At 40.2% G+C, this 22,782-nt stretch overlaps 1 protein-coding gene across 4 annotated transcripts in view; it reads left to right on the forward strand.

The window, feature by feature from the left end:
• The window catches only part of LOC117526753 (E3 ubiquitin-protein ligase SMURF2-like), a 224,811-nt gene that overhangs the window by 106,674 nt on the left and 95,355 nt on the right, over window positions 1-22,782 (forward strand). For all 4 annotated transcript variants that reach the window (XM_034188831.1, XM_034188830.1, XM_034188833.1 and 1 more), the window contains exons 6-8: window positions 997-1,081; window positions 1,490-1,573; window positions 15,009-15,220. In XM_034188831.1, the coding sequence (XP_034044722.1) occupies window positions 997-1,081; window positions 1,490-1,573; window positions 15,009-15,220 (381 nt within the window). The remainder of the gene's footprint in view (window positions 1-996; window positions 1,082-1,489; window positions 1,574-15,008; window positions 15,221-22,782) is intronic.

Consider the following 22,782-nt stretch of genomic DNA (forward strand, 5'->3'; position numbering starts at 1 on the left):
CACCCAGATGTGAGGCTGCTGCCATGCAAGGTGCCCACTACACACAGGGAGCAACTAGGGATTAAGGACGTTGCTCAAGGGCCCTTATTGATTTTCCGGTCAGGCTGGGATTTGAACTGAGGATCCTTTAGTCTCAAGCCCAACGCTTTAAACACTAGATAGAGGCCTCACATATAATATAATATAGGGGCCTTTTATTGTTTTTAAGAGCTTCTTCTCTGAAACTCAACATCTGGTAGCATTGACAGCAAATCAAGGAATGATTGAAACAATGTAATGCCATGCTATTTTTATAGCATGGCATTTAGTGGGACAAAGTGGGACCAAATAATACCATGACTCCTTCACGCATGCGCAAAGTGGTTGTGGTAATGCATGCCTTTGTCGGAACAATGCGTGTTATGCATACCATGTCATGCACTGTACATAAAGAATGCACCAACAATACTTTAACGGGGTGTAAATCAGTTGTGCGATAGCATGCCATTGCGTGTCGATGCACACCTTTTGGTCATGCATTGCGTGAAAACTGCATAAACATGACATGAACAGGGCACAAATTAGGCTTCACCTTCAAGGCTTCATTAATTCTGTTCTGCTGTTGCAAAGACATTTTTATTGTCTTGGCATACATTGTCTCTAATGTATAACATACTGCAGTTTCTAACTCTGGTCCCCTGGTTTTGCTTTGATGGTTTTTGCTTTGCAAAAGATGATGAGCTCATTCAGGTATGCTCAATTAATCAAGAGCTAACAGACATCTGAATGGGCTCATCAACTTTTGGCAGATCAGAGATTTTTAAAAAATGCATGCGTTAGGGAATTGTGAACTCCTGTATGCTGTCAGGAAATTTGAGTGGTATTTTTGGGTTCCATTATGTTTTTCCATTGGATCAGTTACAGGTTGTTCGACATTCATTGTCGTGGTCATGCTTCAGTGCATTGATACCCCCCCCCCCCCCCTTTTTTTTTCTTTTTTTTTTTTTAACTGTCCAGTAAGTCTTCAGTCCAGAGATCGGATTGGGACAGGAGGGCCAGTGGTGGACTGCAGTCGACTATTTGACAATGATTTACCTGATGGGTCAGTACTTTGTCATTTGTCACAAGTTTTCAAATTGGCTTTGTCCTTAATTTGTTCAATTCTTTGACTTTGGTCATATTTAAACCATATTAGATATCTTTTAAAACAACTTCTTAAACTAGAGAAGCTTCCAGCAAATGGAATGAGTTTTTCTTCTGGTACTGTATTTATTGGAAAGTTGAAGCATTTTTATTATCATAAATATAAATGCACAGATCAGAATCCATCAACATTTAAACCCCATGCATTGTTGTACTTGTTTAGATGAGCATTGACTGTAGCATATTGACAGAAGTATCTTTTTGAAAGGCATAATGATTTATCAGATGACATGAATCATATGAGGTCATGATTGTTTTTGTCTCTTATATATTTTTTTTTTCTTATTTTACTGTGTTCTCAAACCAGCTGGGAAGAGAGGAGGACAGCCTCTGGACGCATGCAGTACCTAAACCACATCACACGTACAACGCAGTGGGAAAGACCCACCAGGTAAACCGGAGCAACATATTCTGAAAAAATTATCACACACACTCAGCTCCTTTACATAAGCCCACCAAGTGTGAGCTTTGAAGTAATGAGGTTATTCCATGCCTCAGGTCTTGTCATATTCAATATGCTATTGATTTCCACATAGCAGGCACTCAGAATGCATTAAAATGCAAACTTTTGAGGAAAAAGGAAGTCTAGTCATTTTAAGTGGTTTTACTTTTAGCTTTTTTGTTTGTTTTGCCACTAAACTCTGCTTCACCCATTTCACAACACTGTCCATTTCCTGTCCAGCCCCCAACTCTCTTTTACACACACACACACACACACACACACACACACACACACACACACACACACACACACACACACACACACACACACACACACACACACACACACACACACACACACACACACACACACACACACACACACACACACACACCTAAATAAACTAGCCAGCCAGTCGGGCAGCCAGGTTTTACTTGGCTCGTCAGGCAGGAAGAACCGTCTCCTTCCTACTTGGCCCATATCAGAGGAGTTGTTAAGGGGAGTAAGAAAAAAGAGGTGGGGGTAGGGGGTCAAAATATCACCACTCCCTTCTAGCTCACTACTCTTAATATATATCTCGAGCAGGCTCCAGTTTGACCTTGGGAAACACTATAGAAAGATTTATTGAATGATTAGGGATGGAGAGAGGTGCAAATAAGGAATAAGATGTGTGGGATAGGGAAAGGGTTTATGAAGCGTGAGGCTGGAGATGTTGCATGAACAGAATTATTGTCGATAAAATAGGATTAACATTTTATCATTTGTAGCAAATTCCATATATGTTTGAAAGAGATCATTTGATTAAAGTCTTTATTTTACAAATCTGTTATTCCTCTACCTGTAAATGCCATGTCCCCCCCCCCCCCCCCCCCAAAAAAAATTTTTTTTAATAGATAGTAAACGGCTATTATTGCCACTAATCTTCGCTCGTGCTTATAACTGCTTACAACTGACAAAAAAATGTAACTGACTTAGGGGCATATAATATGACAATATGTCATGTACTGTGTGTCATCCTGTGTTTGGTCATGCCTTTGTCAGGGTTCTGTTTCTTTTCTGTGTAGATCCTGCATTGTTTTTATGGTCTGATTGGAGAAGATGTTGATGTGTGCTGTATTTGTGACTTCTCTTGCTGGGTGTTTCCTGTTTGGGCTTCTCTGTCCCTATTTCTCTTGTCTGGCTCGCTTGGTGCTTGGTGGGGGGGAGGTGTCACACTCTGTCTAGGCCACACCCTGTTCCGGTTCTTTCCACAGGTGTTCCTAATCTGTAGCTCACTACTTGGTGTATTTAAGCTTCACTGGTTGCACTGATAATTTGCCTGATCGTTGCGCCTTGTGCCATCGCTTCTAGCTCCGTTCTTTGTATTGTTCAAGTCCTGCTGCCTCGTGTGTTTTGACCCTCTGCCCGTTTTTCTCGACCACGCTACTCGCCTGATGATTTTGATCAGTTTGCTGTTCTTGGACTGCCTCTTTGTGTACCGGACCCCACTGATTACTTCAGTAAATGTCTTATTGAACCAGTCTCGCATTTGTCTCCAGCCATCCCAGCTAAAGTACCTTGACACAATATAAGATCATGAACTATTAACTTGTCTACATAATTTGCCTTCACATAGGGATTGTTGGCATCACACTTCGTGAACATTTTTATCAGTTACAGTTTTATGGTTTAGCTTTTGATTTCTTGGCCTCTTCCTGGAATTGATTCTTGCACAGGGAGCCAAGCAAGTTTAAAGCTGAGGAAAGAGGCTTATCAGTCGATCCTCCTGCTGAGTAATTGATTGCAGGGAAAACCTGTACTGTCTTGGCCCTTTATGGCATGTTTCAAGATCATATACAAAAACCCTTCTCTATTTTGAGAATGCTTCCTTCAAAATCATGAATTGTGCTTCAACAGTGTACGACATTTTTTTTAAGGCCTTGTCTGGCGCTAAAACATGAGAATGAAGGTGCTTATTGGAATGACTGGCTCTTATTGGGTGTCTGTGTGTGTGGGGGGGGGGGGGGCCCTGGCCATCATGCTCATTTAAGCTTGGTGGCCAGGGCTTTTTAAACCAGTGTTCAGTTTGGGATTTATTCAAAAGTCTGGTTGTAATCGAAAACAAGACTAAACTGTGCCAACCATTCTGTCGAATGTTCATACTTTACAGAATTGCTTACTTGATTTAAATGTGTTTGAAAAGGTACTTTGGCTGAAATTGGCTGTTGCATGAGTCTGCGGTGCACTGATGTCATAGTCATCACTGGTGTGATAGTGTGCCACAGTATGAACTGCGCAGTACTGTCAACATAATGAGAAATCAGGTTTTCCCTTATAGTATAGAACCCCCACCAGGCCAGAAATATTATTTTGAATGACTCCAACGAAAAATAATGCCAAATGAAAAAAAAAAATAATTAAAAAAAAATCACAGAAAATATCAATTGAAATGGAAACCGGTAATCATTTTGGCGCATCTGCAGCTTTGACTTCCACTGAGTTATGCTGGTCACAGCCAGAGGTGGGAGTGGTTTTGTGGTCAGAACACTTGGAAATATAGTTAAATTGTGATTCTGTTGTGTGAACCCACGGACTTTTGTGCAGCAGGATCATTTAAGACAGCTTGAAGATATTCTTATGTACAAAAGGTGGGCCATGCAGAAAAAGTTTAGGAATCACTGATTTAAGCCTTAATGCTCATTAATTAAACAAATTAAAACTTAGAAAATCTTTGATTCATGATGTTTTTCATCTAGATTTTAACTTTGAAGTTGCGGATTTTATAATGAAAATAATCCATGTTGAACTCTTGTTCAGCTAATATGATTATTAAAGGTGTTATGTAGTGCAAAACCAGATTTTATCTACCTTTTACATCTTCTTGACTTTGGGGTTTAATAGTCAACATCTCCAGTCCCACAATTGCGTGTTTTCACATTCTTCTGCTATGAACATAATTTACCTGTGTGACACATCGAACAAAAACACCACAAATGCTTAAATTTGAAAGACTCCCAACACACACACACACACACACACACACACACACACACACACACACACACACACACACACACACACACACACACACACACACACACACACACACACACACAATGTTGAGAATGTGTAATACTCTTCCCACTTGACAATGATACATTCCATGTACTGAATGTATTATGAAGGAATTATCAAAATAGTTTTTGTATTCACATAAAGTGACAGGATATGTTACTCTTCGCAAAACATGGTGAAAAGTAATATTGTGCTATAATACCATCACCGTCCAACAAGCGAAAGATGTTTGGTTTCTGTTGTGTAACTGGTTCATATGAGCTGGTGAGACAGAAAAAAGTAGAGTTGGTGAAAAACTGTTCATGACTATGTGGTAGGAAGTGAAGGAACGTTGGGGGAACTGTGGACAGGATATAGTGCAAAAATGGGGGGAGGAAGAGGAAAAGGAGTGCGCATGTGTGTAGGGTGAGTTAACAGACAGGGTTTTAGATAGCAGAGGCGTCACAAACTCCAGACTCTGACATGTTGCACACACATACTCGGCTCGTCTCTGTTTGTGTCTGCTTATCAGATGTGTGTTGTAAGTCTCCCTCTTGAACATGAAAATGTATACACATTACTCCAGACTGTACTCTGCTCTTCTGAGGACTTGTGTGTTTATGCAACCACTAATTCTACATTCTGTATTTTTATCTCAATTTTAACCATAACATGAAACTTTTTTCCATCCCCTACAGAGGGCCGATGACTCGAGCAGTTTCCTATAATTTCAAACCATCATGTCTAGACATCACAAGATTAAACAAACCCGGTGCTTTTGAAACTTAACTGATAATGCACCTGTACTGTACGTCTTTGGATACACGTGGGTCCTGTGTGCATGCATCAGACACACGCACTCACAAGATCAAAACTTGATGACTAACAACTTTCATTTATTATTTAAATATGCATGTTTGTTCATGGATTTCACAACAAAAAAGTAATGACTATCATTTTGCTGATATTCCTTTTAAGGAGATACTGCACCGATGGTCCAAAAGAATAAAACCGCTATGTCCATGGTGACATAATTACTTTCTATCATGTCTTTTAAAAAACTGTCTGTTCCTCAATGTTAAATGTTTTTAATTTGTAAACATGCCACCATGCTGACTTATCATGGATCTGTATCGACCTGTTAGGCCACGTGTGTAACACAGATTGTAGATAATGGCACTTTATATATCCATAATGTGGAGGGGTACAACCTTATCAGTTTGAAATCCACTTATGTGCAACAGTGTATCAGTCAGCTGATATATATGCAGTGTAATAGGGGCAAGATCGCTCTTACGATTCCACTCTCAAAGAAAGCGCTGCCATACAGTATTTTTTGGTTTTTAACTACTTGGATTTTTGTTTACATGGTTATCCTGGATAATGTTGTATTGCGCACAGTGTTTATGGCCATGTAGGATGACAGAAATTCGAGTCTAGATGAGCCAGATACAGAGGATTGCAATCTGTCTTTGAATTTTAGTGACGCTAATAGGGGTCAACTGATATGGATTTTTAAGCACTGATACCAATTATGGACAAGGTCTTGAGGCCAATACTAATATTTCAGGCCGATATTTGCCCGCAGTAAAATGTGTCAAAAAGTTGTCAAAATTTAGTATAAAATACTTTCAACACAAATCTTTCTTTAAATATTTGGCAGCATATGTTTACTTCACACAATCTTTGAACGTGACCTTCACAAAAAAAACGCAAGGAGCTACAAGTAACATTATGAAGTTGAATAAATGAACATGTAAATAAATAGCAGTGCCAGTCGGCAGGACAGCAGCCTTCAGCACTGACAAGCTCAACATGTGATGTCTAACAAATCAAGTAGTGCTGTGAGTGGGACTTTGTTACAAACCAGAAAGCAACGATTCTTATTTTAAATAGTAGTATGGGCTAATGGCCCCTCAGTGCCTGAAGTCAGGGGGCATTAACTCCGTGTGATGGGCCCCTTTCACACATCAGTGGGTCTTTGTGAAGTGGAATAAGTTAAAGATTTTTAATGTTTTGTAATCGACTGTACGAGCCACAACTTGAGGCAATTTAAATTAAATATGATGCATATGGGGTGGTGGCCAAGTGGTTAATGCGCTTGGTTTCAGTTCAGAAGGCTCCGGGTTCAAATCCCACCCCTGCCACATTTCTCCATGTAATGTGGAGTTGCGTCAGGAAGGGCATCCGGCGTAAAACCTGTGCCAATTCAACATGCAGATCCACCTTTGATTTGCTGTGGCGACCCCGAGTGCAAACAAGGGAGCAGCCGAAGGGACTTACATGTCATATTTCTGTTATATTTTATGCTATGCACAGGTCATAATGTTTAAAAGGTTAAAAACACATTCACATTGGATGCACATAGCATTTCTCCAAAACTACTACTTCAGAATTTTTCTTTTTTTTCCCCCCTCAACATTTTTGAGTGGTATTGCATTCTTTCATTTATTTGTTTGCTTGTTTTAACAATAACCCCTTTAATAATTGTCTTAATTGAACAAGAGCTGAACCTGGACTGATTTTCATGGTGGCCAAATGGTTAGTGTACTGGGTTTCAGTGCAGAAGGTTCTGTGTTCAAACATCACCCCTGCCACATTTCTCCATGTATTGTGGAGTTATGTCAGGAAAGGCATCCGATGTAAAACCTATGCCAATTCAACATGCAGGTCCACCTTGGATTTGCTGTGGCGACCCCAAGAGCAAACAAGGGAGCAGCTGAAGGGACTTAGTTTTAACCTGTTTTTGAAAGGAAAAAACTTGGATGAAAATCCTTCGCAATCATACATTTTCCACACTTTCATGTTGCATAAGCATGAAGCTCTGTGCTACAGATGATTGTTTATGATCAATAGCTGCTTTAATGAGCATTTAGCTCTAAAGTCTGCCGTTCACACAAACGATCATATGATCATTTATAAACGGTGTGTACAGTGTGTAATCAGTTCTATAAAAACGATTTTTTGTTATGTGAAAATGAGTGAAGCTCCCCCCCCCCCCCCCCCCCCCACACACACACACACTCCTGCTGTCACGCTCCACCTCCTCTTGTTAGCTCAAAGCCGGGAACAGTGACTCTCTTCTTTTGTCCTCTTGAATCTTTTTTGGAAACGCAAAGCCTTTAATCTGTCAAATAAACTGTTCATTTCTGAATTTAATCTATAAAATAAACTCTTAATTTCTGAATTTAACAGCAGCTATGGACACTTTATGGACACTATGGACACTTGCTTTCTGTGACTCTGAACTGAAACTCAACATAGAGTCCTGCAGCGGGAGAGAAACGCTGCTGTGTGCCGATCTCTTTAAAAAAAAATGTACAAATGAAGGCAGAACTTGGTGAGCAGTGAGTTGCTGCAGCCACCGCTGCAAAAATAAACTGGCATATTGGCCGATATAAATGGCCGATATGATACAGTGAGGCAAAAAAGTATTTAGTCAGTCCCTGATTGTGCAAGTTCTCCTACTTAGAAAGATGAGAGAGGTCTGTAATTTTCATCATAGGTACACTTCAACTATGAGAGACAAAATGAGAAAAAAAATTCCAGGAAACAACATTGTAGGATTTTAAAAGAATTTAATTGTAAATTATGGTGGAAAATAAGTATTTGGTCAATAACAAACGTTCAACTTAATACTTTGTAACATAATCTTTGTTGGCAGATCCCTGTAAATCTTCACCAGGTTTGCACACACTGTAGCTGGTATTTTGGCCCATTCCTCCATGCAGATCTCCTCTAGAGCAGTGATGTTTTGGGGCTGTCGCTGGGCAACTTGGACTTTCAACTCCCTCAACAAATTTTCTATGGGGTTGAGGTCTGGAGACTGGCTTGGCCACTCCAGGACCTTGAGATGCTTTTTTGCGGAGCCACTCCTTCGTTGCCCGAGCGGTGTGTTTGGGATCATTGTCATGCTGGACGACCCAGCCACGTTGCATCTTCAATGCTCCCACTGATGGAAGGAGGATTTGGCTTAAAATCTCATGATGCATGGCCCGTTCATTCTTTCCTTAACACGTATCAGTCATCCTGTTCCCTTTGCAGAAAAACAGCCCCAAATCATTACGTTTCCACCTCCATGCTTCACAGTAGATATGGTGTTCTTGGAATGAAACTCAGCATTCTTCTTCCTCCAAACACGACGAGTTCAGTTTTTACCAAAATGTTCTATTTTGTTTTCATCTGACGACATGATATTCTCCCAGTCCTCTTCTGGATCATCCATATGCTCTCCAACAAACTTCAGACAGGCCTGGACATGTACTGGCTTAAGCAGGGGGACACGCCTGGCACTGCAGGATTTGAGTCCCTCTCTGTGTAGTGTGTAGCCTTTGTTACTTTGGTCCCAGCTCTCTGCAGGTCATTCATTAGGTCCCTCCGTGTAGTTCTGGGATCTTTGTTCACCATTCTCATGATCATTTTGACCTCATGGGATGACATCTTGCTTGGAGCCCCAGATCGAAGGAGATTATCAATGGTCTTGTACAGGGGTGGCCAAGTTTGGTCCTCGAGAGCTACCTTCCTGACACTCTTAGTTGTCTCCCTGCTCCAACACACCTGAATCCAATGAAAGGCTCATTAAAAGTCTGCTAACGAGTCTTTTATTGGATTCAGGTGTGTTGGAGCAGGGAGACAACTAAGAGTGTCAGGAAGGTAGCTCTCGAGGACCTAACTTGGCCACCCCTGGTCTTGTATGTCTTCCATTTTCTTACAGTTGCTCCCACAGTGATTTATTCACACCAACCTGTTTGACTGTTGTAGATTCACTCTTCCCAGCTTGGTGCACATCTACAATTTTCTTCCTGGTGTCCTTTGACAGCTCTTTGATCTTGGCCACGGTTGAGTTTGGAGTCTGACTGTTTGAGGGTGTGGATAGGTGTTTTTTATACAGATAGCGAGTTCCAACAGACGCCGTTAATCCAGGTTACAGGTGGAGGACAGAAGAGCTTCTTAAAGAAGAAGTTAGAGGTCTGTGAGAGCCAGAAATCTTGCTTGTTTGTGGATGACCAAATACTTATTTTCCACCATAATTTACAAATAAAAAATCCTACAATGTGATTTCCTGGATTTTTTTTTTTTTCTCATTTTGTCTCTCACAGTTGAAGTGTACCTATGATGAAAATTACAGACCTCTCTCATCTTTTTAAGTAGGAGAACTTGCACAATCAGGGACTGACTAAACACTTTTTTTGCCCCACTGTATCTGCAAAAATGCTGAATATCGGCACAGTAATTGGGCAGGCTGATAATCGGTCGACCCTTAGTGGCTAAAAGTCACTCCTCACACTTTTCTCAAAATGCTTTCATAAAAGTTCTTGATGTACTGATTAAACGATGGCGTAAATATTGATGCAAACAGCCATGCTTTGATTTCTTTGTATAAAAACAAAAGCAGACACTTTACTACCTTTAGGTTCATCCTGCAGTTGAGTCTCCGGGTAGTTGAGATTTAAAGTTCCTCTGTGGTGTCAGGTTTGGTGAAAATCCTCTTTAGTGGTGGATTGCGATTCTATTCCTGACCTGTTATATATGAGTAATTGTCCCACTGAAAGTTTATGATTAACACATGTATGCCTGTATATGACGCCTGTGTGGCCGGCCACATTTATCCACCCAGTGCTAGCACATCTGCAGCTTATGGAAGTGTGCAAAATCAGAAATGTTCTCACATTTGTTGACAAACAGGAGACCCTCTGCCCATCTTTCTGACTCAAATACTCAGGCTTTCATGGATACTGCCTTTGTACCAAATCATGATTACCATCACCTGTTGATGATACCTGTTTGAAGCAACATCATTATCCATTTATTTTACCTAAGTACAACCGTAAATTGCCCCATCCTGTCTTTTTTGGAATGTATTGCAGGGTATAAATGCAGGAATGGATGCATATTGACAAATGGAACAAAGCTGTCCACACAAAACATGAAATATCTTGAGTTGATACAGTGAAATAGAATAAGAAATGCTGTGGAGTTTGTTTGTTTGTTTTTTCCTTTTGTTTTTTCTGATTTGGGTTGTATTTAGTTTATAAATGAGTTCCAACAGTGAGCTATCCATTTAACATATGTAACAGAGGCCTTGAATTTTTCATCTCATTTCTGGCAGTGCAAGTTAAGTTTATTTTTTGTTTTTTTTCAGTGTGGGATGAATGTAGTAAACTCTGAAACTAGAAAATGGAAAATCCGGTCCATCCCAATACCCTCTGTTCACCCTTTCCTTCATACAGTGTGTAAAATGACAATAAAATAATGTGCAAAAGGAAAGGGCAAAGTGGTGGAGCAACGGGAGAGCAATGGGATTGGTCTTAAGTGGGTCATTCCATGCCAAGTCAGCCAGTGGTCCCCACATGACCCCCTCCAAAAAAAGTGAAAAACACTGCACTTGCTCCCCAGCCAGAGAAATAGAAATACCCCAAGTTTTAATGAGCCAGCTCTAATACTTTAGGCACAGGAGATGTTTTAAAATCACAGCATTTTTGTTCGTATTTGAAAAAAGCACTTTCTGGCCAACTTTGGAGAGCAATATAGCCTAGCCAAATTAAGTGAAAGCCCTCAAATCTAGTATCCTAGGCAAAAACATACTGGAAAAGCCATATCTGGCATCAAAACAATGATATCTGGCTTCATTTTTTTATCCAACTGTTCTTAAAAACTGCCAAAATGGTATATTTTCTAAACGAGGTCTTACTTTGAGCATGCACTGTGTCAAAATGGATAAACACCCACGCTTCTCTTTACAGGCATAGACTCTCATGAACCAGTTCCAGTGCCACAATATTTCAATTTTGCATTTCTGCTTAAATTTTGGTTGCAAGAGAAAAATTGAAGTTACGCAATTTCGATTTTTCGCAAAAATACCCCATAATTGACCACAAAAATCACCAGGTGAGCAATTGATAAAAAATTTGAAATTTCAACCATGCAGTTATATGGATGTAAAGATTATATATACTAAATTTTATGTTTGGGCAAGAAATATTTATATATGTTTAATTTTTCTGAAAAGTTTTATGAATTTAATTAATTAATTTTTATGAATACAGATCCAACAACACATGATATACAGTGTCATGTAATCTAAAATACTTTCAAGTTTTACCTGATTGATTCATTTCTTATATTTATTTAATAGTTAAATACACAGTGAACAAGTAATATTTCCTACATAATCTTTAAAATGCACACAGTTGCAAACAAAGTGTTCTTAATACCATGTATACCAAACAAAGCCATCATGTCCGAAAACTATGTTCTTGGGTTACAGTAGTGTTCAGAATAATAGTAGTGCTATGTAACTAAAAAGAATAATCCAGGTTTTGAGTATATTTCTTATTGTTACATGGGAAACAAGGTACCAGTAGATTTAGTAGATTCTCACAAATCCAACAAGACCAAGCATTCATGATATGCACACTCCTAAGGCTATGAAATTGGGCTATTAGTGTAAAAAAAAAAAAAAAAAAAGTAGAAAAAGGGGTGTTCACAGTAATAGTAGTGTGGCATTCAGTCAGTGAGTTCGTCAATTTTGTGGAACAAACAGGTGTGAATCAGGTGTCCCCTATTTAAGGATGAAGCCAGCACCTGTTGAACATGCATTTCTCTTTGAAAGCCTGAGGAAAATGGCACGTTCAAGACATTGTTCAGAAGAACAGGGTAGTTTGATTAAAAAGTTGAGAGGGGAAAACTTATACACAGGTGCAAAAATTACAGGCTGTTCATCTTCAATGATCTCCAATGCTTTAAAATGGGAAAAAAAAAAAAAAAACCAGACGCGTGGAAGAAAATGGAAAACAACCATCAAAATGGATAGAAGAATAACCAGAATTGCAAAGGCTCACCCATTGATCAGCTCCAGGATGATCAAAGACAGTCTGGAGTTACCTGTAAGTGCTGTGACAGTTAGAAGATGCCTGTGTGAAGCTAATTTATTTGCAAGAATATTTTGTGGACTGATGAGAGTAAAATTGTTCTTTTTGGGTCCAAAGACAGTTTGTGAGACGACCCCCAAACTCTGAATTTAAGCCACAGTTCACAGTGAAGACAGTGAAGCATGGTGGTGCAAGCATCATGATATGGGCATGTTTCTCCTACTATGGTGTTGGGCCTATATATTGCATACCAGGTTCAACAAGACAATAACCCCAAGCACACTAGTAAACGAGCAAAATCTTGGTTCCAAACCAACAAAATTAATGCCTCGCAGATGTGAAGAAATCATGAAAAACTGTGGTTATACAACTAAATACTAGTTTAGTGATTCACAGGATTGCTAAAAAAGCAGCTTGAACATAATAGTTTTGAGTTTGTTGCGTCAACAGCAGATGCTACTATTGTGAACACCCCCTTTTCTACTTTTTTTTTTTTTACTAATAGCCCAGTTTCATAGCCTTAAGAGTGTGCATATCATGAATGCTTGGTCTTGTTGGATTTGTGAGAATCTACTGGTACCTTGTTTCCCATGTAACAATAAGAAATATACTCAAAACCTGGATTAATCTTTTTAGTCACATAGCACTACTATTATTCTGAACACTACTGTATGTACAGGAAAACATGTTTTCTGCAGACACAGCACAGGCAAAAAGACTAATAGTAAATCAGCTACTGTAATAATATTTGTCATCAGTATGCATGTTATGTGTGCAAAAACTCTGGGAGAAGTGACTCAACTTTGTTCTGATCACTGTCATTCAGACTGTACTTGCGAGCACCAGCATCACTCAAATCAACAAAATTGTGAAAGCCAACTGTCTTACACAATGTCTTTCGATGACATTCATCTTGCAACGTCAACCCTAGAGCACATTTTGCCTCCATGATTGATGAGAACATGATTAGACAATGGTCAGAATTCCAAGAAATTCTTTGACCTATTTCTGGGAAACCAGGTTGAAATTAGGTTGTTCATTTAATCCCACCTTCTGGGAAATTCTAAATATAGCCTGACCTTTTTCTGGGAAATTGTCAAAATTATCATTCATTTGGGTACACTGTGCTGTTGCATCCATCAGCAATACAGTTTTTTACCAAGTTAAAATAATTGTATAATTATTATAGTTATTTTGTAATAACTATATATTCACATTTCTAGCCCATTGATTAAGACTTAATATAGTCAATAGACCATAGACCATATAGTCGATGTGCGATTTCACACAGTATTGCCTATTGTAAAAAAAATAATTAAAATAGAAATATTTCTTGCCCAAATTTGAAATTTAGTATATATCATCTTTACATCCATATAATTGCATGGTTGAAATTTCAATTTTTTTAATCAATTGCTCACCTGCTGATTTTTGTGGTCAATTAGAGGGTATTTTTGCAAAAAATCGAAATTGCATGATTTCAATTTTTCCCTCACAAGCACAATTTTGGCTGAAATGGAAAAAATGAAACATTCTGGTGTTGTAACTGATTCATGAGAGTCTATGCCTGTAAGGAGAAGCGTGGGCATTAATCTATTTTGACACAGTGCATGCTCAAAGTCAGACCTCGTTTAGAAAAAAATACCATTTTTGGCAGTTTTTAAGAACAGTTGGATAAAAAATGAAGCCAGATATCATTGTTTTCATGCCAGATATGGCTTTTCCTGTATGATTTTACCTAAAATGCTACATTTGAAAGGTTTCACTTAATTTGGCTAGGCTTTATTGCGCTCCAAATTTGGCCAGAAAGTGCTTTTTTCAAATAAGAACAAAAATGCTGCGATTTTGAAACTGCTCCTGTGCTTAAAGTATTAGAGCTGGCTCATTAAAACTTGGGGTATTTCCATTTCTCTGGCAGGAGAACAAGTACAATTTTTATTTATTTATTTATTTTTGGAAGGGGTCATATGGGGAATTTTTTAAAATTTGAGACATTTGGCATGGAATGACCCAAGTGTGCTTAATGTTAAGATTGCAAAAGATGCTTTGCCACTTGCACAAATTTGATCTGTGCACTGGTATGCAATCTACCGTGCCAGAGAATAAACTCGTAAACTGTGCGTGGCTTCGTGCGAGTGCGCAAAGAAAATTTTGAAATGTTCAAAGTCTCTGGCATGCATTAATTATCTGAACTTTACATGAACATTGCGCAAACAGTGTGTGTCAGCGCAGTGCAGCCCATCTGAACAATTATGATGAAATGTTAAATCTATTATGAACATAATTTTACAGATATTCATAAGAAGGAATGAAAATGCAACTGTTTTACCAAGCCATTACAATATAAATATTACAAATAATTACCTTTTAGACTATTCCAAATGTGTTCATGCAAGTGTCAACCTGCTTAAACAAACACTGATAGTGAGGAAACACTACAGCCTATTGCATGTGCTTGCAAGCTCTCTGCTCCTTTACAGACCCGCGTCAGAGTACTCCAGCCCTTCGGGGCGTCCGCTGAGCTGCGTGGTTGACGAGAACACACCGGTGGTGACACCAGTCAACGGGGCAGAGGCCAGCTGCCCGCCAGGTGAACATCGGCTCCAGGAAAGACGGGTTCGATCACAGCGGCATCGCAACTACATGAGTCGTACACACTTGCATACACCTCCTGACCTACCTGAGGGTTATGGTGAGTCAGACAACGATAACACATAAACATACATCTCTGTTATCCAATCATGTGTTTTTGAATGTAATTAGTAAGGCCTGTCATCAGTACGTACATATGAGATTAAGATAAAAGTTAGTATTGTGAAGTGTCCTCTCCCCCCCCCCCAGTCTGCTGGCAATACTAGTAAACACGTCCCTTCAGCTCCTCCCTTGTTTTTCACTTGGGGTTCCCACAACAGATCCGAGGTGGATCTGTGTGTTGATTTGGTTGATTTTGCAGCTTCATGTTACGTGGAGAATGGGCAGGGGTGGGTTATGAACCAGGAATCTTCAACTGCTTATCCAAGATCGGGTCACGGGGAGAGTGGAGCCTATCCCAGCAGTCATAGGGCATGAGGAAGGGTATACCCTGGACAGGACATCAGTCTGTCACAGGGCCACATATGTACAAACAAACACATGCATACCTATGGACAATTTAAAGTTTCCAGTGCACCTAACCCGCATGTCTTTGGATGTGGAAGGAAGCCAGAGAACCCGTGCAAGCACAGGAAGAAGATGCAAACTCCACACAGACAGGCCACAGGTGGGAATCAATCCCATGACCTTTTCGGTTTGAGGCCATAGTGCTAACCACTAAGTCACTGTGCTGCCCCAAATCACAACAAAGAAATAGGGCTGAAACGATTAGTCGAGTAATTTGATTACAGAAAATGTTCGAGGCAAATTTTGTGCCTCAAAACTTTAACGTTGTAGTACATAGGCCAGGCCTGTGTGTGGTGCCGTAATGTCCCCAGAAAAACAAACAGAAGAAGACTAGAGCAAGAGCTAATCAAATTAGCACAAAAGCTACAGCTTTCCAACAAGACAAACAGAATGAAATAAAGCCTTTTAGGAAAAAGACTGTCCACGCTGATCATCTGAAATAGCTTACTGTGCATTTAAAGCAAAGCAGTGTGTTTGTTTTAAAAAAAAAAAAAACACAGTTTGGTCCGCTGGCTGCTCTACGCGCGGTGGCCAGCTGCTGCCCGTCTCTGCCCGGTGTGAGTGGCTCAGCACTGCCCTCACACAGCTTTGTCCCGGCCACAGACAGTCTCTGGAAGAAGTCCACTCTTTCTTCTGTGTTTTGCTTAGACTCGCAATGAGTGTTTCGCTTTTTAATTTTTGCTTTTTTGGGCAACACACAATGCTTCACAAACTCAAATAAAATAATAATAATAATAAACCAGTGACTGTGAGGCTGCATGTTCAACCTCCAGCTGAAAATGAAATGCACTGGTTGAATCCTAGAGAGAGTGTTAAAAAGAAATTCATGCAGGGACCCAGTCCACCACCTTAATAAATAAATAAATAAAAATGGTTAAATTTTACAAGTTGGGAAAAATAAAAACCAGAAAGCCACAACCCATCGCCATTTCAGCAAAATGTCAAGACTTTGGCTGAGCTCCTGACACCAGGAAAGATCCAAAAATTGTAAAGATGCAAAAAAAATAAAAAAAATTACCCAGGAAACAGAAAGGGATACACTAAATTTGACAGTCTCCGTGATGACGCAGTAACATTGTGCCATTACTTAGGGAGAGCCCTGGACTGTTAATGTTTTAAAACACGAAAGTACTGTTTATCCGATTACTCGATTAATCGCCAGAATAATCGATAGAATACTTGATTACTGAAATAATCGATAGCTGCAGCCCTACAAAGAAATGTGAAAATTGTGAAATGTTCAAAAAATCTTTCACGCAAAAATGTCGTGCAACAAATGTGAAGTGGTAGTAAACGTTGTGCGATCAACTCGCCAACACTACGTGCAGCTCGTCAAGTCAAGTAAAGAAGAAGTGAACAGTGTGAGTGGTTGTCAGCGCACCGCATCACAGTGCAGCTTGTCTGAATGATTAAAACGAGATGTTAAATCTATCACAAACATACTTATACAGCTGCACACAAGAAGGAAAGAACACGCAACTGTTTACCAAGCAATTACAATGTAAGCATGACAAATAATTACCTTTTTAGACGGCTTCAAATGCTTTCTCCACCTCGTTCAGCGCGTGCATGACAAAAGCAGCAGCTGGAGTGGTCCTCTGTGATTCCGGAAGCGATTACAGGCATTTTCAACAGCTAACTTGGACAGAAAATGATTAATATACGTAGCGCACAATGCGTGGCAGCCAGTGGAACAAAGCACGACGTCCAGCTGGGAACACAGCGTGTGGAATTGTCACGATGATGTGTGTGCTGGTGCGCAGGTCAGAGTTGTGCAAGTGTCAGGGCACCTCAAGCCTCCAGGCACTCGCACAGTCTTGTTGTTATCGTGACCAAGTAGTCCCAATGTTAAAGTGTTTGCGATCAGGGCCCATTACCAACTTAGAAATTTTAACGTCCCCCAGAGTCCCCATCCCTGTGAAATAGGGCCCAGCCCTCAAACTTCCTCCTGATGTTCCCAACACTTCAGTCATATTCCAGTCCAGGTAAATCCAAATGTCAATCCTCCGGTGGTCCTTGTCACACATGTTGGAAACAAGGAGCCATTTGCAAAACCATAATTATTCTCTTCACATTAAAAAGTATGCACACTGCAAGAACATTTGGTAGCTACAACCCCTGGCAATAATTATGGAATCACCGGCCTCCGAGGATCTTCGTTCAGTTGTTTAATTTTGTAGAAAAAAAGCAGATCACAGACATGACACAAAACTAAAGTCATTTCAAATGGAAACTTTCTGGCTTTAAGAAACACTATAAGAAATCAGGAAAAATAATTGTGGCAGTCAGTAACGGTTACTTTTTTAGACCAAGCAGAGGGGAAAAATATGGAATCACTCAATTCTGAGGAATAAATTATGGAATCACCCTGTAAATTTTCATCCCCAAAACTAACACCTGCATCAAATCAGATCTGCTTGTTAGTCTGCATCTAAAAAGGAGTGATCACACCTTGGAGAGCTGTTGCACCAAGTGGACTGACATGAATCATGGCTCCAACATGAGAGATGTAAATTGAAACAAAGGAGAGGATTATCAAACCCTTAAGAGGGTAAATCATCACGCAACGTTGCTAAAGATGTTGGTTGTTCACAGTCAGCTGTGTCTCAACTCTGGACCAAATACAAACAACATGGGAAGGTTGTTAAAGGCAAACATACTGGTAGACCAAGGAAGACATCAAAACATCAAGACAGAAAACTTAAAGCAATATGTCTCAAAAATCGAAAATGCACAACAAAACAAATGAGGAACGAATGGGAGGAAACTGGAGTCAACGTCTGTGACCGAACTGTAAGAAACCACCTAAAGGAAATGGGATTTACATACAGAAAAGCTAAACAAAAGCCATCATTAACACCTAAACAGAAAAAACAATGTTACAATGAGCTAAGGAAAAGCAATTGTGGACTGTGGATGACTGGATGAAAGTCATATTCAGTGATGAATCTTGAATCTGCATTGGGCAAGGTGATGATGCTGGAACTTTTGTTTGGTGCCGTTCCAATGAGATTTATAAAGATGACTGCCTGAAGAGAACATGTAAATTTCCACAGTCATTGATGATATGGGGCTGCATGTCAGGTAAAGGCACTGGGGAGATGGCTGTCATTACATCATCAATAAATGCACAAGTTTACGTTGATATTTTGGACACTTTTCTTATCCCATCAATTGAAAGGATGTTTGGGGATGATGAAATCGTTTTTCAAGATGATAATGCATCTTGCCATAGAGCAAAAACTGTGAAAACATTCCTTGCAAAAAGACACATAGGGTCAATGTCATGGCCTGCAAATAGTCCGGATCTTAATCCAATTGAAAATCTTTGGTGGAAGTTGAAGAAAATGGTCCATGACAAGGTTCTAACCTGCAAAGCTGATCTGGCAACAGCAATCAGAGAAAGTTGGAGCCAGATTGATGAAGAGTACTGTTTGTCACTCATTAAGTCCATGCCTCAGAGACTGCAAGCTGTTATAAAAGCCAGAGGTGGTGCAACAAAATATTAGTGATGTGTTGGAGCGTTCTTTTGTTTTTCATGATTCCATAATTTTTTCCTCAGAATTGAGCGGTTCCATATTTTTTTCCCTCTGCTTGGTCTAAAAAAGTAACCGTTACTGACTGCCACAATTTTTTTTCCTGATTTCTTATAGTGTTTCTTAAACCCAGAAAGTTGCCATTTGAAATGACTTTAGTTTTGTGTCATGTCTGTGATCTGCTTTTTTTCTACAAAATTAAACAACTGAATGAACATCCTCCGAGGCTGGTGATTCCATAATTTTTGCCAGGGGTTGTAGCTACACCTCATTTTGTTTTAATCTATGTGTATATTTACATATGTTTAGGGACATACAGTGGGGAAAGAAAGTACTTGATACACCTGTGATTTTGCAAGATCACCCACTTACAAGTTATGGAGGAGGCTGACATTTTCAGCATATGTGCAGTTCTACTGTGAGAGACAGAATCTAAAAAAAATCCAGGATATCACACTGTATGAGTTTTAAATAATTTATTTACATTTCATTGCATGAAAAAGGTATTTGATACATTAGAATTCTGGCATTCACAGACCTCTTAGTTATCCTTTAAGAAGCCCTCTTGTTCTCCTCTCATTATCTGTATTACCTGCACCTGTTCAAACTCATTCGGAGTATAAAAGACACGTGTGCACACACACACACACAAACAAACCCCAACCTCTCCACAATGGTCAAGACCAAAGAGCTGTGTAAGAGCACCAAGGATAAAATTATAGACCTTCACAAGGCTGGAATAGGTTACAGGAGAATAGCCAAACAGCTTTGTGAGAAGTCTACTACTGTTGGTGCAATTGTCAGAAAATGGAAGGAGTTCAAGACAACAGTCAGTCTCCCTCGGTCTGGGGCCCCCTGCAAGATCTCACCGTGTGGGGTATCAGTGATCTTGAGGACTGTGAGGAATCAGCCCAGAATTACATGCCAGGACCTGGTCAATGACCTGAAGAGAGCTGGGACCACAGTCACAAGGAGGACCATTAGTAACACACTACACCATCATGGATTAAAATCCTGCACCACACGCAAGGTACCCCTGCACAAGTCCAGGCCCGTCTGAAGTTTGCCAGTGACCATTTGAATGACCTAGAAGAGTCAAGGGAGAAAGTCATGTGGTCAGATGAGACCAAGATAGAACTTTTTGGTCGAAATGCCACTCGCCGTGTTTGGGGGAAGAAGAAGGATGAGTACAATCCCAATAACACCATCCCTACTGTGAAGCATGGAGGTGGAAACATGCTTTGTGGATGCTTTTCTGCACAGGGGATGGGACGACTGCACCGCATTGAGGGGACGATGAACGGGGCCATGTATCGCAAGATCTTGGCCAAAAACCTCCTTCCCTCAGTCAGAGTACTGAAGATGGGTCGTAGCTGGGTGTTCCAACATGACAATGACCCGAAGCACACAGCCAAGATAACCAAGGAGTGGCTCTGTAAGATGCACATCAAGGTCCTGAAGTGGCCTAGCCAGTCTCCAGACCCGAATGCAATAGAAAATCTCTGGAGAGAGCTGAAACTCTGTGTTGACCAGAGACAGGCCAGAAACCTGAAAGATCTGGAGAAGATCTGTATGGAGGAGTGGGCATAAGTAATGGCCCCTTAAGCCCCTTTCACACCGGGGGTGCTCCCGGTTGCTCCCAGTTGCGCCGTGCGTCATTATGACGACGACGCATGGAAGCAACTTAGTGCTGAGACGATGCAGCTCGGCGCCACAACAGCACGAGGGCGCAAAGGAGGAAGCAAGTTGTTTAATTTTTTTTGGCGTCCTGTGTTTGACGCTGAAAGGAAGTGGTTCCAGTGCAAGTCGGGGCAAACAGGCGTTACCCAGTGTGACTCGGAGCCAATTTATGATTCCTGCTGTGTTCCATTGTTCCCGCAGTATAAATCACGCAGGATTGTTGTTATACTGTGTACTTAATGCAGTAAAAACTACATGCTGAAGAAAAAAAAAAAATGTAGACTGGTTGCCAGAAATATCCAGTAAAAAGTCCGGACATCTCTAGTCCACTCATGGACGTTCGTTCACGCGCGCACATGTGAACAATTTAAGAAACAAAATGTCTGGCTGCAGGCATTAGTTCCTTGTTCTCTGCTCAAACTCTCACATCACAGTTAAAAAAAAGGACAAAAAAAGACTTAAGTCCTGAGACAGGACGTCAACATCAAGTAGAACTCCAGACATCTCCACATTTGCTTAAGGACGGTTCGCTCGTGCGCGCAGGTGTTCACACACATCTCGCGGTCAAAGGAGGAACGAAAAGGAAAAAATTGTCTGCAGACAGTTAGTTTCTTTCTCTCCAGACTCTCTCATCACAGTTAAAAAAGGACAAAAGTCCAGGACATGTTAACATCAAACAGAACTCCAGACATCTCCACATTTGCTTACAAGGATTGTTCGTGCGCGCGCGCATCTCGTGGTCAAGGGAGGAAAGATAAACTATAACAGAACTCAGAGCGCAGCTCAGTACAGTAACAAGTAGAAGAGAAGTCAGAGTGCACAGTCTGTCTGTAGCCAAACTGTGCACTCTGACTTCTCTGCGCAGAGAACCTGCAGGCTGCGTTCTCACCTCCTCTCTGCCCCCTGCTGTGCGCACCTGACGCAGATATTCCTGCGTCGTCGTGACGCCACAGGGAGCAACTGGGAGCAGACCCGGTGTGAAAGGGGCTTTAGGTATAATACCTGTAAATAATCAGTTTAATTGCCAGTTTTCTTCAGACAAGTTAGGGGATGGGTACATGAACATTTCCAAATCACTGAATATATCTTGAACTTTATTTACATCAACTATGAAGAAATACAAACAGTATGGTACTCTATGGTAAATTTATGTGGAATAGACAGTTCTCAAAAACTGAGTGACTGTGCAAGAAGGAGTCAAGGAAGATCATTTTAGAAGTTTTTTTATTGAGAAGCCTGATTTCCTTTTTGTATTTGAAATGCCATAAACAAATTAAAATGTGTGAAATACCAAGTGGCTGAACACTTTTGCAAACCACTGTAATTGCAATTAATTTACTGATTATAAAGTTAGCTCCAGTCGTGTTGCATTGTCCCTAAAAGCAACTCACAATAGGCCGTTGTCTCGTACTCTAGCATGATTAACACCCCCCCCCCCCCCCCCCAGTTCTTTGTAACAAAACCAGCCTAATAGCCACTCAAAACCAGCCCCATAATTTGAGCTTTTTCCATTTTTTTCCCCTCACAGTCAGCAGTGCCTTTAAAAAGTGTTCGACCCCTTTGTATTACACAGATTTTAATTTAATTATGCTATTTCAAATAAAAACAGTTATTCAGTCTTCTCAATGTTAAAGTTTCTAACATTATCCTCCTTAAACTCAAAGCAATCTCTACAGTTTAATATAAATTAAATAAAAAAAAAAAAAAAATCAAGTTGATGGGTTGCATAAGTAATGGTCCCCTTTGGTTTTCACACATAAATCATGGATTTTATAGCCAGTTTTCTTGAAACAAGTCAGCGGAAAGAGATTAGATTAGATTAGATAAGCCTTTATTCATCCCTCAATGGGGAAATTTCAGATTTCCACACTCACATTCC

The sequence above is a fragment of the Thalassophryne amazonica genome, chromosome 15, assembly GCF_902500255.1.
Source record: "Thalassophryne amazonica chromosome 15, fThaAma1.1, whole genome shotgun sequence".
Taxonomy (NCBI): domain Eukaryota; kingdom Metazoa; phylum Chordata; class Actinopteri; order Batrachoidiformes; family Batrachoididae; genus Thalassophryne; species Thalassophryne amazonica.